Genomic DNA, 14,271 nt, shown 5'->3' with positions numbered 1-14,271 from the left:
TTTAGAATTTTTTCCGGAAACTATCATCCACTCGCTCCTTTTTCAGTTCTACTTTATTGTTAGTTTTTAATTTTAAAATTTATGCGGCAACATTTTACTTTTCATTAAAATTTTCATTTTAAATTATGTCACATAAGATTTTGTGTGTCATTTAATGGTTAAATTAATGGTTTCAATAATGAAAGGACCTTTTTGATATAATATTGATGATTTGGAGGTGTCATTGGAATGTTTTGAAATTTGAAAAACAATTTAAAATAAAAGTTATAATTTGGACATGAATGGTGCGATTAACTCTATTTATTTATTTATTTTGTTTAATCAACTCATTTATTGTTGAATTTTGTTTTAACGGTCATTAAAATAAATTATTTTAATGGGTAAATTGTTTTTTCGGTTTGAATTTGACAATTTTTTTCACGCTGAAGCTTAATTTTTTTTATCTAAGTTAAGCCCTAAACTTAATAATTGTTCTCACATTAAGACTTAAACCTTTTTTATTATCCATATTAATCTTTAAAAATTCCTAAAGTTCAAACCCAATATGAAAATATTTACCAAATTCAAATCTGATCTAAACAATCTCAAATTTTTATATATATTTTTATTGAGAGGGGAATAGGAAATGTTTAGATATTTAACACAAGATTTTATGTTTCATTTTATGGTTACACCATTTGGATTATAATAATGAGTTAGGGATGTGAAAAGACAGGTAGCTTCCCCATGTTACATCTATAATATCCATTTTGCATCTATTCATTTGGGCTTGAAGGTACTTAATGTAAGGCCCATGTACACCTTATGAAAAGTGAGAGCATAGCCAAAAATCATACAACAATTGGAGAAATGTCTTCATTAATGATAGTTGAAGTTTATTAAACTTATCCACCTCTCCATTTGTTAAAATTTATCACAACATCATTAAACTTCATGATTTGCATTTTAATTTCTTAAAATTTTAAAAGAAAATTTAAAAAAGAATACAAGTAAAATTTAAAATATATAAAAAATCAAATTTATATTATAAATATAACATCAACTCACCATTAATTAAAATTTCATCTCTCTCTTATACTATTATAATTCTCATATAATCTATTCCCCCTTTTTGAAGAATCAATACTTTAATATTACATTATTTTTTGAGAAGCTTCTAACTTATTAACATTAACGATCTCCATAATAGAAGTAAAACTTAACAACAGTGGCGGAGCTTGAAACTTTTTTTTGGGAGTTCAGAATTAAATTATATATTTTTACAATATTAAAAATATAATTTTATATTTTAATAGCTTATATCTTTATAATTTTTAAAGGGTTAAATTAATTTTTTATCATTTTAAAGGATTAAAGTGTAATTTTACCATTATTAATTTAAAATTTTATAAATTATAAAAAGTCTAAATTAAATTTTTACCATTTTAGGGAGACCAAGACTGCTCCACCACTGCTTAACAAATAATAGTAAAAATAATTTTATTTTCTAATTTTCTTTACATGCTATTTGGAAGTGTTGGCCTTGATGCATCTCTTTACAATGGTAAATTTATTTTTAATTAGCATATAATTATAACACTAATTAAATAATAATTATTAACATAAAATAATAAGAAGAAATCGATCACTTAAAAAATCTCTAAATAACTATGTTGCTTGTTTAATATAAGAATACTAAATAAAATTAAGTATGCTACTTGTTTATTTATTATTATTTTGCGGAATTAATTCGATTGAGTTTTAACTTGATTGACATGGGCATTGTTGCTAATGCAATAGGACATCAATTCGAGTGCGTTGAAGCGCATTATCTTCCTATTTATGGGTTGAGGAGGAGCTATCGATAATTCTAGGTATTATCTCAAAAAAATAGATATAATCAGAAAATTAAAGTTTTAAATTGATACAATTTTATTTTCACTTTAATTTTTTGTCAAAACTATATTCTTTAATTTTTTAAACAAGAAAATACTACCTAAATTATAATAAATAGAAAAAAATAAAAGCATAAATAAATAAAATAAAATATAATAATTAAAATAATTAATTATATTTTGTTAAAATATTTAAATTGTTCTTTAACTTTTAATATCTAAATTACCCCTATTTCCTCTTAGTGATTTTCAAAAGAATTGGTTTTTTATATTGTTTACTTATGGACACAATATTAATTTTTAACATTATGGTTTATACTATAAGAGTACTAAATTAAATTAAGTACGTAGCTTATTCTTTTATCATTGTAATTTTTTAATTATTAAATTAATCCACTATTAAATTTTTTTGAGCTGGAATTACTACTAATTAAGTGTTGTAAGAGTTCTTCAAATGCTATAAGACTTGCTATATGAATTTGTTTAATTATTAATTTTTTAAATATATTGTTATGATTTTATCAAAAATATTATTATTTTTTATTTAAAAATTATTATTCAAATATTAATTTAATAGTACTAGCTTCTAATGTAACATATGTTGTAAATGATTTTACACCTTTAATATTTAATTAATTTTTTAAATATTGTATTATAATTTCAGTAATTAGTGTGAATAATATTTTTTATTTGAATTATTGAATTTAATTAAAATATATTAATTTAACAATTCAAATATTATAATAGAAAAAATAAGAACCAATTAATATAATTAACTCTAATATTAGTTAAGTGATAATTAAAATGCTTATTATACTATTCAAATAATAAATCTATTTTAAAATATTTTAAAGTTAGCATAATTTTTATTAATAATTGTAAAATAAATTATAATTATTTTTAAATGTATAATTATCTCAACTTCTATTTTATTTTAATTTTTTATTAATAACTCTAATTTAAATATTATAATTATTTTAAAATGTAAATTTAGTAATAAATATGATAGAAAATAAATAGTATTCTCATTAGTTAAAAAATTTTCCAATCTCATGCTTTAATATATATTATAGATAATGAAGAGTAATTTTGTTCTCTTAAACTTGTACTACTATATAAACCGGTCAGGCCACCTGCTAAGGTCGGAAGGTTCACTTGAAAAGTGGGAGAGTTTAGATAAAAATATATGCCTGAAAATGAGTTTGGACAAAAAATAAGGCTCGTTTTCTAAACGGTCCAGGCCAAGCCGGAATTTGGTTCAAAAAATTCTTTTGCTGCTGTTTTACTGTTGTTTTGTTGTCATTTTGCTATTATATTGCTACTATATTATTGTTATTGTTTGGATATTATATATCTCTTATTTTATTGTTACGTTTGCTTCCATTTTAGAGGCATTTACTTGTTAAGTTGTAACTATACTAGTGTTATTTAGGTATAAATATATATTTTTAATATATTTTCAATTTGTTAGGAAACATTTATTTTAATAATTTTAGTTCATTTGATCTCTATGAACTGGATGTTGAATTCTCAAAAAGATGATAGGAATAAAAACCTGCTACTAGTAGAGCAAGGGAATCTGATCTCAAGACGAGGCTTTTTAAAAAGGGGCATGGCAGTGACTATAGCTGGGAACTTATCCCTCCTCTTAGAGGTGTGTGGGCCAAAACTCATTGAAATGAGACTCCGATCTGCCCGAACTTAGTCTTTTTAAATTTATTTTTATAAAAAATTTAAGATATAACTTAAATATAACACCACCTTCGCAAGAGCAGAAGTTGCTAATTGCTAGCTTGGAAATGGAGTATTGAACGAAAGGAAGTTGATTATTAGAGTGTAGGGGACAAAGATTTTGTAGGGTATGCACCCTCCTAGGAACCCTGTTCACAATTTCATAAAAAGCTCGGCCCGACCCACATCTTTTTGGAAAGTTTTAAAGAGGACCTTAATTTAAATTTATTCGTGTTTGATTAAGGTCGAAATATACAATCCCCACAAGTAGAAGAAAGTCATGGGAAACGATATACATACATGTGAAGCTTGGAAATGTAACTTAAAGTTGGGCAAGTTGATTAACATTAATGGGATAAACTTCGGTTTTACGTTTAGAAGTGAAAGCCTTGATTGCTATTTCCACGTTCACTTTTTCAGTGGGATGAAGCCCATTGAAGAACACATGAGCACTCCTGTCCATACATATCCTCCCACCTTTCTTGCATGAAATTCCATTGCCTGCTAATTGTCTCAATGGCACCACTTCACAACATGGACTGTTAGCATCTTTGAAACCTGTAAACACAATATCATCATATTTTAAATCAAACTGATTCAGTCTCCTACTTAATTATTATTTTCTTACCTCTGGAATAAAGGTTTTGGATGATATCAGTTACACTATTGTAAGAGTTGACCAAAACAAGATTAGAAGTTGGCATGTCGGATTTAGCCCCGTCTATTATTGATTTCAACTCATTATTGAAGAGAACCGCCGCCTCGTTCATAACTTCGATGCACCCATTTTTACGCATTGCATTCAGCATTGGAGAACATCCAATTGGATATATTGATATCAATACAAACTTCCTTGCTCCTAATCTGTACAACCTCTGTAATAATTCAACAATTATCGGATTTGTTAATCATATGTTATATTTGAGAGTAGAAATTGTAATTACTTAACTACATAAATTTAAATTATAAAAAAAAAATATTTTCTAAACAAATAACAAAGTTTAAAAATCAAATCATTGAATGTAATATGTTAGTTTAAGAAAGTATTTAACAATAAAGCTATTAATAAATAATAATATTATATCTAATTTAATCTAATTACTCTAGCATTCTATATTTATTGAGTTCTTCTCAATCTAACATTATACATATACTCTTTGTCATTATCGGTTGATCTTTGACCAAATATAATTAATTAATAATAAATCCTACATACTTTAGTTAAATATTTAGTAGATCAAAATGAACAAAATTATCTTTTGTTAATAAAATTTGAAGATTATCTAAATGGGATTAGTAATATAATATTTAATTACATTTACAAATATCAAATATATGTCCTAAAAAAATAAAATATTCTATCATTATTGTATAAAAATAGCTTCTTAAATTTAAATATGTACAGGTGTACTTGAAAAGTCTTATGGTAATTGAATTTGACTGTAATTACTTGTAACTACTCATAATTACTTCAATTCTTAACTCCCCATAAGAATTGAAGAGTGTAACTGAAATCCATGGAATGTACTAGTTAGAATGATTATTCAAATATGTCAAATATTTATATTTACATGTAATTATACTCAAATTTAATTATTAGTTAATTTTCCTAAAATAATATACTCAATAAATAAAATTTGGCTTGTAAGGCCCAATTTTAGCCCGGGCCCGTACAAACAAAAAAAAAGAGAATAAGTTATAATAAAAATATTATAACAGTCCAAATATTATAACCCATTTACAACAAAGACAGTCCATCGGCCCAAAATAATTACAAGGACCCAAATTAATCCTAGCCCAATATTACACAACAAAGCAGGCCCAAATGGCCCAAGAGTTTGACATTCACAGAAACCCTAGGGTCCCCCTCGATGCGCCATAGCAGCCTTCAGCCTCCAAGCGCCGTACGACCTCCAGCACACCTCCGTACGCCCCACGCCGAGTGCCACGTACCACCACAGCTAGCCCCGTACCTCCATACCTGCAAACATACAAGAGAACGACAGCAAACACGAAGGAAAAATTTGTATTTTTTTTATTCTTTCGGATTTCGACTATAAAGCCAAGAACTTCTTCATTTATTTTTTTACGCATACTGAATAGAAAGAAAGCATTCAAAAATTTGAAGGTGATTTCTGTTTAAGTTTCTTCAAGTTCTAGCATTTCCTTGCGATTTATTTTCCTTCAAATCTTTCGTCATTGTGTTAGAAAACAAAGAAAAAGTGAAGGAGGGTCTTACCTTGCGAATAGGCCATAGATTTCTTTTTTTTTGCTTCGTTGAAATCGATGCCGAAAGAGGGATCTCAAGGCTGAAAAACCATCTCCCAAAGCTCGAATACGCTGGTCGCCGACTGTGGTGGTGGATCGGTGTTTACGCAAAAGGGGATTAGGGTTCGCCGACTGTGTTAGGATTTAGTTTAAATGTTGTTTTTGGTAAGTTTTTGTTCAATTTTGAATAAATAGTTAATTTCCTTCATATATGGACTTAAAAGTGTGCAAAGGGCATTGTAGAGCTTAATCGAGTGAGGTTAATAGAGGAACACAAGGAAAGCACTTCCTTGTCACGACCATGAGATGTCTTTTCACGACTACGACCTTGTCGACTTGCCAAAGAGTTTCCTCAACTAAACCATTGTTGCGACCATTACAAGTTCTTCTTGTGACCACGAAGGCTCTAACTGGAGCTAAGAGGCAATCAGAGAGATTGTTGTTGCAACCATGAAACTTCAGCGTTGCAATAATGATCAACTAATTAGAGCAAGTTTTGGGGAACAGACAGTCCATTTTCGCGACCATGGATCCCATTGTCGCAACAACGCCTTTCGTAACTGCAGAATCTGATATCATTATTTGGGGTAGTCAATGGAAAATTGAATAAAAAATGCCTTAATTTGATAATTATATTGAGGGCATTAATGTAATTGAATTATTAATTAGGGTTTTATTATAAATATCACTTTATAATCAACAAAAGAAAGACATCAAAGTAGAGATAATTTCCGTCAACAAATTTTATTTTTAGTTTTTGCTTATTGCATTTCTAGGGTAGAATTTATAGTCAATTGACAGATTTTTCCATTTTCTACCCTCAATTGGTGTTTAATGTTATTGGGCATCAAGACTTTGCGTGGATTGAATACAATTGGACTTCTCAAGCCAAGGATTTCTCATTTTAACGAGCATTTCTTAAACTTTTTTTTTATTTTCCTTTAAATTTTTTTGGGTGAATGAAACAATGATTACATAAGACGATTCATGAGGGAATTATTAACAAAATTATCTTTCTGCAAAATATCTTTAATCCTGATAGGAGGAGACTCGATAATACGCAATGAATTACCACTTGACAAGGCCTTTTTAGCCAAAGCGTCAGCGACCCGATTGGTTTCTCTGGGAACATAATTCAAGAACTAATTTTCCTTTAATTTCATTATATTGAATGAAATGGAATTTTATCGTACGATTGTAATTGCCTTGGATATGAACTAAATCCTTTAGGTGATTGGTTGTCTTGATTACTGTTGATCTGATTGTATGCATTTTGTTAATTTGAATGCATGGATTAGATTAAATCAATTGTGTTTATCACTCAAAATTGACAAAGTTTGAGTGAAATTTTAGATGGAATAGGATGAGAGGACATCCTATCAAGTATGTATTGATTTGATTAGGTTTAAATGAATGAGATTGAGAGGAGATTTTATTTTAGCACTTCAATTAATTATTTGAGATCGAAAGGTGAAAGGGACTTAGCGAAGAATTGTTTGTTTGAATTCTGTAGGTATCAATCCATCATTAGCGAGAGAGGACTAATCATTATTTGTTGCAATTAGTAATTCTTACCAATTGAAACCATTAGCTTTAGAACTTTAAGTGTAGTTAGTACTACTATCATTTTCCATTTCATGCATTGTCGTACTAATTTAAGATTTTAATAAATCGATGGACTTCTTTTAGCATAAAGACCATCTACTGTAGAAATTAACACATCTCTTTATCATACAACTCATTGTTAATAGCTACATTTTTCTTAACTCTCTCGGCCCATTTTGTCCGGACATCAATAACTCTTTATCATATTTGTCCAATATATCTTTACATCTTTGCATAATCAAGCGTGTTAGAATATAAATATTTGTAAAGACTTGTCTCTACAGTCACTTCTTGAATTATTTCTCAAGATTATTTGCTTGAAAGTTATTTATAATCACATGTTAATAAACTATATTAAATATAATATTAAACAAAACAAATATAAAAACATATATTAAATACATTATAGTTTTTATAATATTTAGATAAATAAAATTTTAAAAATGGTCGTACTTTCTATTTGTGAAAATATAGAGAAGAATTTTGAAAGGAATAAGAAAGTAATGGTAATAATTACTACAACATTAATTTGTTAGAAAAGGAATTGAAGGTGTATGAAACAAAAGGTATTTCTAGAAATATATAGAAAAAAGCTTTAACATAAAAGTTAAAACTGATGAAGGATTCGAATGTGAAATAACCCAATAATACAAATATATGTGGATCTAAAGATGGCAACAGAGTGGGAGGAGATGTTTTTTTGCTTGCGTCAATCCCAATATAATATAATATAATCCTAACACAATCTGATCTGACTTAAATATAATTTTACCCACTTCGAACTCAACCCTGAAAATTAAGATATAACTTAAATATAACACTATCTTCGCAAGAGTATTGAAAGAAAAGAAGTCGATTATTAAAGTGTGGGGGACAAAGATTTTGTAGGGTATGCACCCTCCTAGGAACCCTGTTCACAATTTCATAAAAAGCTCAGCCCAACCCACATCTTTTTGGATGGTTTTTAAGAGGAGCTTAATTTTACTTTATTCGTGTTTGATTAAGGTCGAAAGATAAAATCCCCACAAATAGAAGAAAGTTATGGAAAACGATATACATACATGTGAAGCTTGGAAATGTAACTTAAAGTTGGACAAGTTGATTAACATTAATGGGATAAACTTCGGTTTTAAGATCAGAAGTGAAAGCCTTGGCTGCTATTTCCACATTCACTTTTTCAGTGGGATGAAGCCCATCAAAGAACACATGAGCACTCCTGTCCATACATATCCTCCCACCTTTCTTGCATGAAACTCCATTGCCTGCTAATTGTGTCAATGGCACCACTTCACAACATGGATTGTTAGCATCTTTGAAACCTGTCAACACAATATCATCATATTTTAAATCAAACCGGTCCAGTCTCGTACTAAATTATCATTTTCTTACCTTTGGAACTAGGGTTTTGAATGATATCAGTTACAATATTGTAAGAGTTGACCAAAACAAGATTAGAAGTTGGCATGTCAGATTTAGCCGCGTCTATTATTGATTTCAACCCATCATTGAAAAGAATCGCCGCCTGGTTCATAACTTCGATGCACCCATCTTTACGCAATGCATTCAACATTGGAGAACATCCAAGTGGATATACTGACATCAATACAAACTTCCTTGCTCCTAATCTGTACAACTTCTGCAATAATCCAACAATTATCAGATTTAGTTAATTATGTTTGTTATATTTGAGAGTATAAATTGTAATTATATAACTAAATAAATTTAAATTATAAAAAAAAGCATTTTCTAAACAAATAACAAAGCTTAAAAATCAAATCATTGTATGTAACATGTTAGTTTAAGAAAGTATTGGACAATACTATTAATAAATAATAATATTATATCTAATTTAATCTAATTACTCTAGCATATTATATTTGTTGAGTTATTCTCTCTCTAACATTATACATATTCTCTTTGTTATTATCGGTTGATCTTTGACCAAATATAATTAATTAATAATAAATACTATATACTCTAGTTAAATATTTAGTAGGTCAAAATGCACGGAGTTATCTCTTGTTAATAAAATTTGAAGATTATTTAAATGAGATTAGTAATATAACATTTAGTTACATTTACAAATATAAATATATGTCCTAAAAATTAAAATATTCTATCATTATTGTATAAAAATAACTTTTTAAATTTAAATCATGTACGGGTGTCAGGGGCGAAACTAGGGCGTTGGCAGGGGTTAGCGCCCCTTAAAATGGAAAATTTTTCATTTAGTCCCTTTAAAATTTTTTAAATTTTAAACTAGTAAAGGTAAAATTTCACTTTGCCCCCTAAAATATAAAAATTTGATTTAATCCTTCAAAAATTATAAAGATACGGGTTATTAAAATAGTAATATTACATTTTTGTTATCGTAAAAATTACAACATAATTTCGACCACTCTAAAAGAATTTTCTAGTTTCACTCCTCACAGGTGTACTTGAAAAATCCTATGATAATTGATTTTGATTGTAATTACTTGTAATTACTCACATAATTACTTCAATTCTCAACACCCCATAAGAATTGAAGAGTGTAAATGAATCCATGAAACCTACTAATTAGAATAATTACTCAAATATATCACATATTTGTATTTACAAGTAATTACACTCAAATTCAATTATTAATTAACTTTCTTAAAATAATGTATTTAATAAATAAAATATGACTTATTTAACCTAAATGACTCTGAAGATCAATTGTCCAAACCTAAAATTGATATTTAGGTTATCTGAATAAAAATATTGAAAAATAAGTTAAAAGTAAAAAAGTTTGGCTTTTTAAAAATTTATAATATGCTATTATTTATTTTATATATTATATGTTTATATTGCATGGAAAACAAATATAAATACTTATAATAAATATATATTTGTTGTTAAAATGAAAATTACTAAGTTGTCTTTGTTTAGAAATTTAATAAATAAAATTTTAAAATTATTAAATATTAAAAAATAATATAAAGAATAAGGTAAAAAGATTTATTTGGTTTCTCTCGATTTCGAAATTGAACAAATTAGTCTCCCTAAAAAAATTGAAGCAATTTAATCTATGTCTATCTTGAAAGTTAGTAATGAAGGAAATTAATCATGACATTAATTTCTTTTGTCAATTGTGTATATTTTTTTATTAGTACAATAATAAATATAACTCTCAATATTTACATATTTTATTAACTTAGATCTTGATTCTAAAAAATTCAATAAATTTTAGTTCAACATTTATAAAAAAATATTGTGAGTTAAATATATTAAATCATAATCAAATTGATACAATATGTAAATTATGAAATATATTAATGATGTAATTAAATATCTTTAGTTACTATTTTTAAAATTAATAAAGATTAATTTACTTCCATTTTTTTAGATATAAAAAATGAAAAAAACTAAAGAGAACCGATAGAAGCGTAAAAAGAAAATAGAGGGGAAAAAGGAATGCACCTTGAGTTGATGGGAAAGAGAGGTGGTGAGATTGACAGTGAAAGTTTCAAGGCTAACATTGTACTCCCCTTTTCTCACAAAGTAGTTGAATAAATAGTCGTTGCCTCCTGTTCCCATTATGAACATGTACTTTTTCATCGCTTTCCTATTCTCTCTTCTATTAACCCCCAATTGTTTTTTCACTTCCGGCAACGTCACCGTCTCGAAGTTCCTTATTTGTTGATTTAGGCTTATCACTTGCCCCTGCAATTTCCATTCCTCCTCAAACTTATTTGCTGTCATGCCACAAACTCTCAAGGGCTAAGGCAATTAATATAAAAGAACCAAAAACAAAACTTCATACTGTATTTTCAAGTGAATCATAATTAAAGTAATAAAATATTTGTATTCACGTTATTTCATTCTAAAGTAACCCTTACTCTTATCTTTAAAAAAATCTCATATCATATTAGATATTTAAATAAAATCACACAATTTAATAAATATAACATACTATCTTTTAAAGAAATAGTTTATTTATCTTAAAATTTTTTTATCTTTAGATAAAAAGATAAATACGATTATATGTACTCAAATTTATGTTTAATATAAATAAAAATATTATTATCAATCAAGTCTAAATTTATTAAATATATATTAAAAAATTTTAAATATAGAAAATAATCTATTTAATTTCTAATCAACAATTCGTTTTCCTGGTCAAACAATGTGAATTCACGGGCAAGTAGGGGTGTGGGTACATTCAAAATAGAAAATTTTCTTTTTACTCTAAAAATTTTAAAATTGGAAGTTAATGTTGATAAAATTATATTTTGGTTTTCAAAAATAAAAAAAAAATCATGGAATCCTTTCAAAATTAATAAAATCATATATAATAAAATTATATTTTGATTTTTTAAAAATTTATAATTTAATTGTGTAAATTTTTTTGCCCTTGTTATCAAATACCTATATTCTATATTTGACTATCCCAAAGTCTTCTTTCCGAAAAAGGAGAAAACTATTCCAAAGTGAAGTTGAATTCTACATAGATATGGAAAAATTCTCTCTGCACAATTTTTTTTGCAGGATTGGGTTTGGGATTGAAGAAAGGAACCCTTGGGAGAAGACTATTTTAAAGGAAAAAACAGACAAGAGGACGAAGATATAGTGAATGTAAAACTGCAAGCGGTGCTTGGTGAAAAAGGTAGTAAAAAACAGAATATGTCTTACCGCTAGAAAACCAGTATCATCCAAAATACCAGAAGCACCAGAGGCAAAGTTGACACCATGAACCACTTTGCTTCCCTTTGTTGAAGGGTCAGAAAAGGGTGGAATAAGGCAGGGAAGCTTCAGCATTTCACCTAGTAAATCGATCACATTTTTTCCATTTGTAAATCGGCCAGATGGTCCCTTTGGAAAGTCTATCCCATAGGGTAAGAAATCAGCTTTAGCCGTCGAGTTTTCAAGGTAGTTGTTGTTGCCATTGTCCACCAAAGAGCTCCCAAATACAAACATACCTTTGATCTCATCATCACTTCCATCCTCCCCTTTAGCTCTTATGCAATTGAGTTGAGAGAAACAGAGCAAGAGTTGAAGGCATACAAGGATAAACCCTCTTCCTGCTTTTTTAGCCATTATTTTTCCCAGTATATAGGATTATTTGATTGCTATTTGTGTGGAAAGATAGGAGAGGGGCTTGTTATTTATAGAACAACAAAGCTAGTGAGTCCTAATTATCCAGATGTTTGGTAATAGTTACCAAGTATCAACTTCTCTATATTCTCTAATCTATCTTTGTTTAACTTAGAATTATTACTAAAAAAATATTTTGGGTGTTATATATTTACTAATGTTGAGTGCGGACGGACTTTCTAAAAGAAGTTTTTGAAGTGTCGTTTTCAGGGATGCCAACCTTCTTAACAACGAAAGGTATTTTCTCTCAAGGAGGGTTTTGTCTCTTACTCCAAGGAGAGCTATGTACAATTCAATGAGGGGAGCCAAAGTGATATTTTATATCAGGAGCGAAGTTAGAATAATTTTTTAGGGGCGGCTGAATGAAATTTTAATTTTTTATAGTATATATATTTATAATTGTTAAAGGATTAAATCAAATTTTTATAATTTTAAGGGGCAAATACAATTTTACTTTTATTAATTTAAAATTTTAAAAAAATTTAAAGAGCTTAAACAGTATTTTTCCATTTTAGGGGTCTGGTAGGGATTTGCCTGTGCCTTATACCCCAACAATTGACCTATATGGCATAGGTAAAGGGTTTGAATCCCAATAAGGGTGACATGCTAATGTCGTCTCTTGGTGGATGGTCGTACGTCCACGTATGGTTTAAGTGCTTTTTTTCATGAACTGTACATGGCTCCCCGTAGAGTGGGAGACAAAACTCTCTTTTGGAGAACAATACCTTCTGTTATTGAACAATTAAATCGACATACTTGAAGATGACACTTCAAATATTTCTCTAGAAAAATCCGATCTCTTTAACAAATAATATTTTAATAATGGATGTAAAGGAAGTCAACCAAACGTTTGGGCATTTATTTATTTTTTTAACACCTTACTAAATGTAGTAATTTGGAATCATCAATAATTTATAATATTATATAAATACAAGAATTTAAAATCAATAGTGATGATCATGGTAATCTTATATCACCGAAATATATAAAAATATCATCATTTAATGTATTAAAAAGATGGATAAAGTTTTATTTTAGTACAGGTGATTTTTTAAGAATGATGTCAAAGTCAGTCAATTTCCTAAACCATTTTTAGTTCTAAGTTGTATTTAAAATACTCTTGCAAGCATTAATTAATAGTATACCTTAGAAAATTACTTTTCATTCAATGCCCTCACATTCTCAACAAATTCAACTAAACACAATGCGTTGGTTCTAAAATTAATGTCAACATAATATATTATTTAAAATTAGTATAAAATTATTTGAATACTTAATTCAATAATGTATGCATGATGCATTCATTATACAAAATATTAGATTTTAGATATACATGTAAACTCGAACTCATGGCCCCGATTGTAACAATAGTAATGGTGTCAACTGAGTTAAGGTTCAATTGGAAAAATATTAGTTTTAACATATACCTTTTTCATACATTAATATATGTTATACGCCCTACTAGCATAAACACGTGGCACCACGAGAAGATACTTGTGAGGCATTCGTAGATGAACCTCCTCTTTGCATCACTTGGCAAGTTCCCCATCTGAAGATGACCCGGGCGACCCTCCATCTTACATTACCCGAGTGGTCACATCTAGACACCTTGTCCTCTAACCACTTGTTTTTAGTGGGAACGCACTCACCTCCAAGAAGGGACTATTGAGGCATA

General features: G+C 28.2%; 2 protein-coding genes and 1 long non-coding RNA gene across 3 annotated transcripts; all 3 read right to left on the bottom strand.

Moving 5' to 3' along the window:
- Positions 1-3,927: 3,927 nt before the first annotated feature.
- Positions 3,928-4,402, bottom strand: LOC107960617 (GDSL esterase/lipase At1g29670-like). The gene is made up of 2 exons (XM_016896935.1): positions 4,234-4,402; positions 3,928-4,163 (listed from the first exon to the last, which is right to left on the bottom strand). Exons 1-2 carry the CDS (start codon positions 4,400-4,402, stop codon positions 3,928-3,930), a joined length of 405 nt encoding a protein of 134 aa, XP_016752424.1.
- Positions 4,403-5,284: 882 nt separating this feature from the next.
- Positions 5,285-6,832, bottom strand: LOC107957502 (uncharacterized). The gene is made up of 2 exons (XR_001700473.2): positions 5,845-6,832; positions 5,285-5,586 (listed from the first exon to the last, which is right to left on the bottom strand). It is a non-coding gene; the product is annotated as an uncharacterized lncRNA (long non-coding RNA).
- A 1,483-nt stretch (positions 6,833-8,315) lies between these two features.
- Positions 8,316-12,649, bottom strand: LOC107957503 (GDSL esterase/lipase At1g29670). The gene is made up of 4 exons (XM_016893024.2): positions 12,135-12,649; positions 10,923-11,165; positions 8,868-9,114; positions 8,316-8,797 (listed from the first exon to the last, which is right to left on the bottom strand). Exons 1-4 carry the CDS (start codon positions 12,537-12,539, stop codon positions 8,562-8,564), a joined length of 1,131 nt encoding a protein of 376 aa, XP_016748513.1. The 5' UTR covers positions 12,540-12,649; the 3' UTR covers positions 8,316-8,561.
- Positions 12,650-14,271: the final 1,622 nt, after the last annotated feature.

The sequence above is a fragment of the Gossypium hirsutum genome, chromosome A05 (assembly GCF_007990345.1).
Source record: "Gossypium hirsutum isolate 1008001.06 chromosome A05, Gossypium_hirsutum_v2.1, whole genome shotgun sequence".
Taxonomy (NCBI): domain Eukaryota; kingdom Viridiplantae; phylum Streptophyta; class Magnoliopsida; order Malvales; family Malvaceae; genus Gossypium; species Gossypium hirsutum.
The sequence above is the reverse complement of the archived record's forward strand: the minus strand, read 5'-3'. Positions and strand labels throughout refer to the sequence as shown.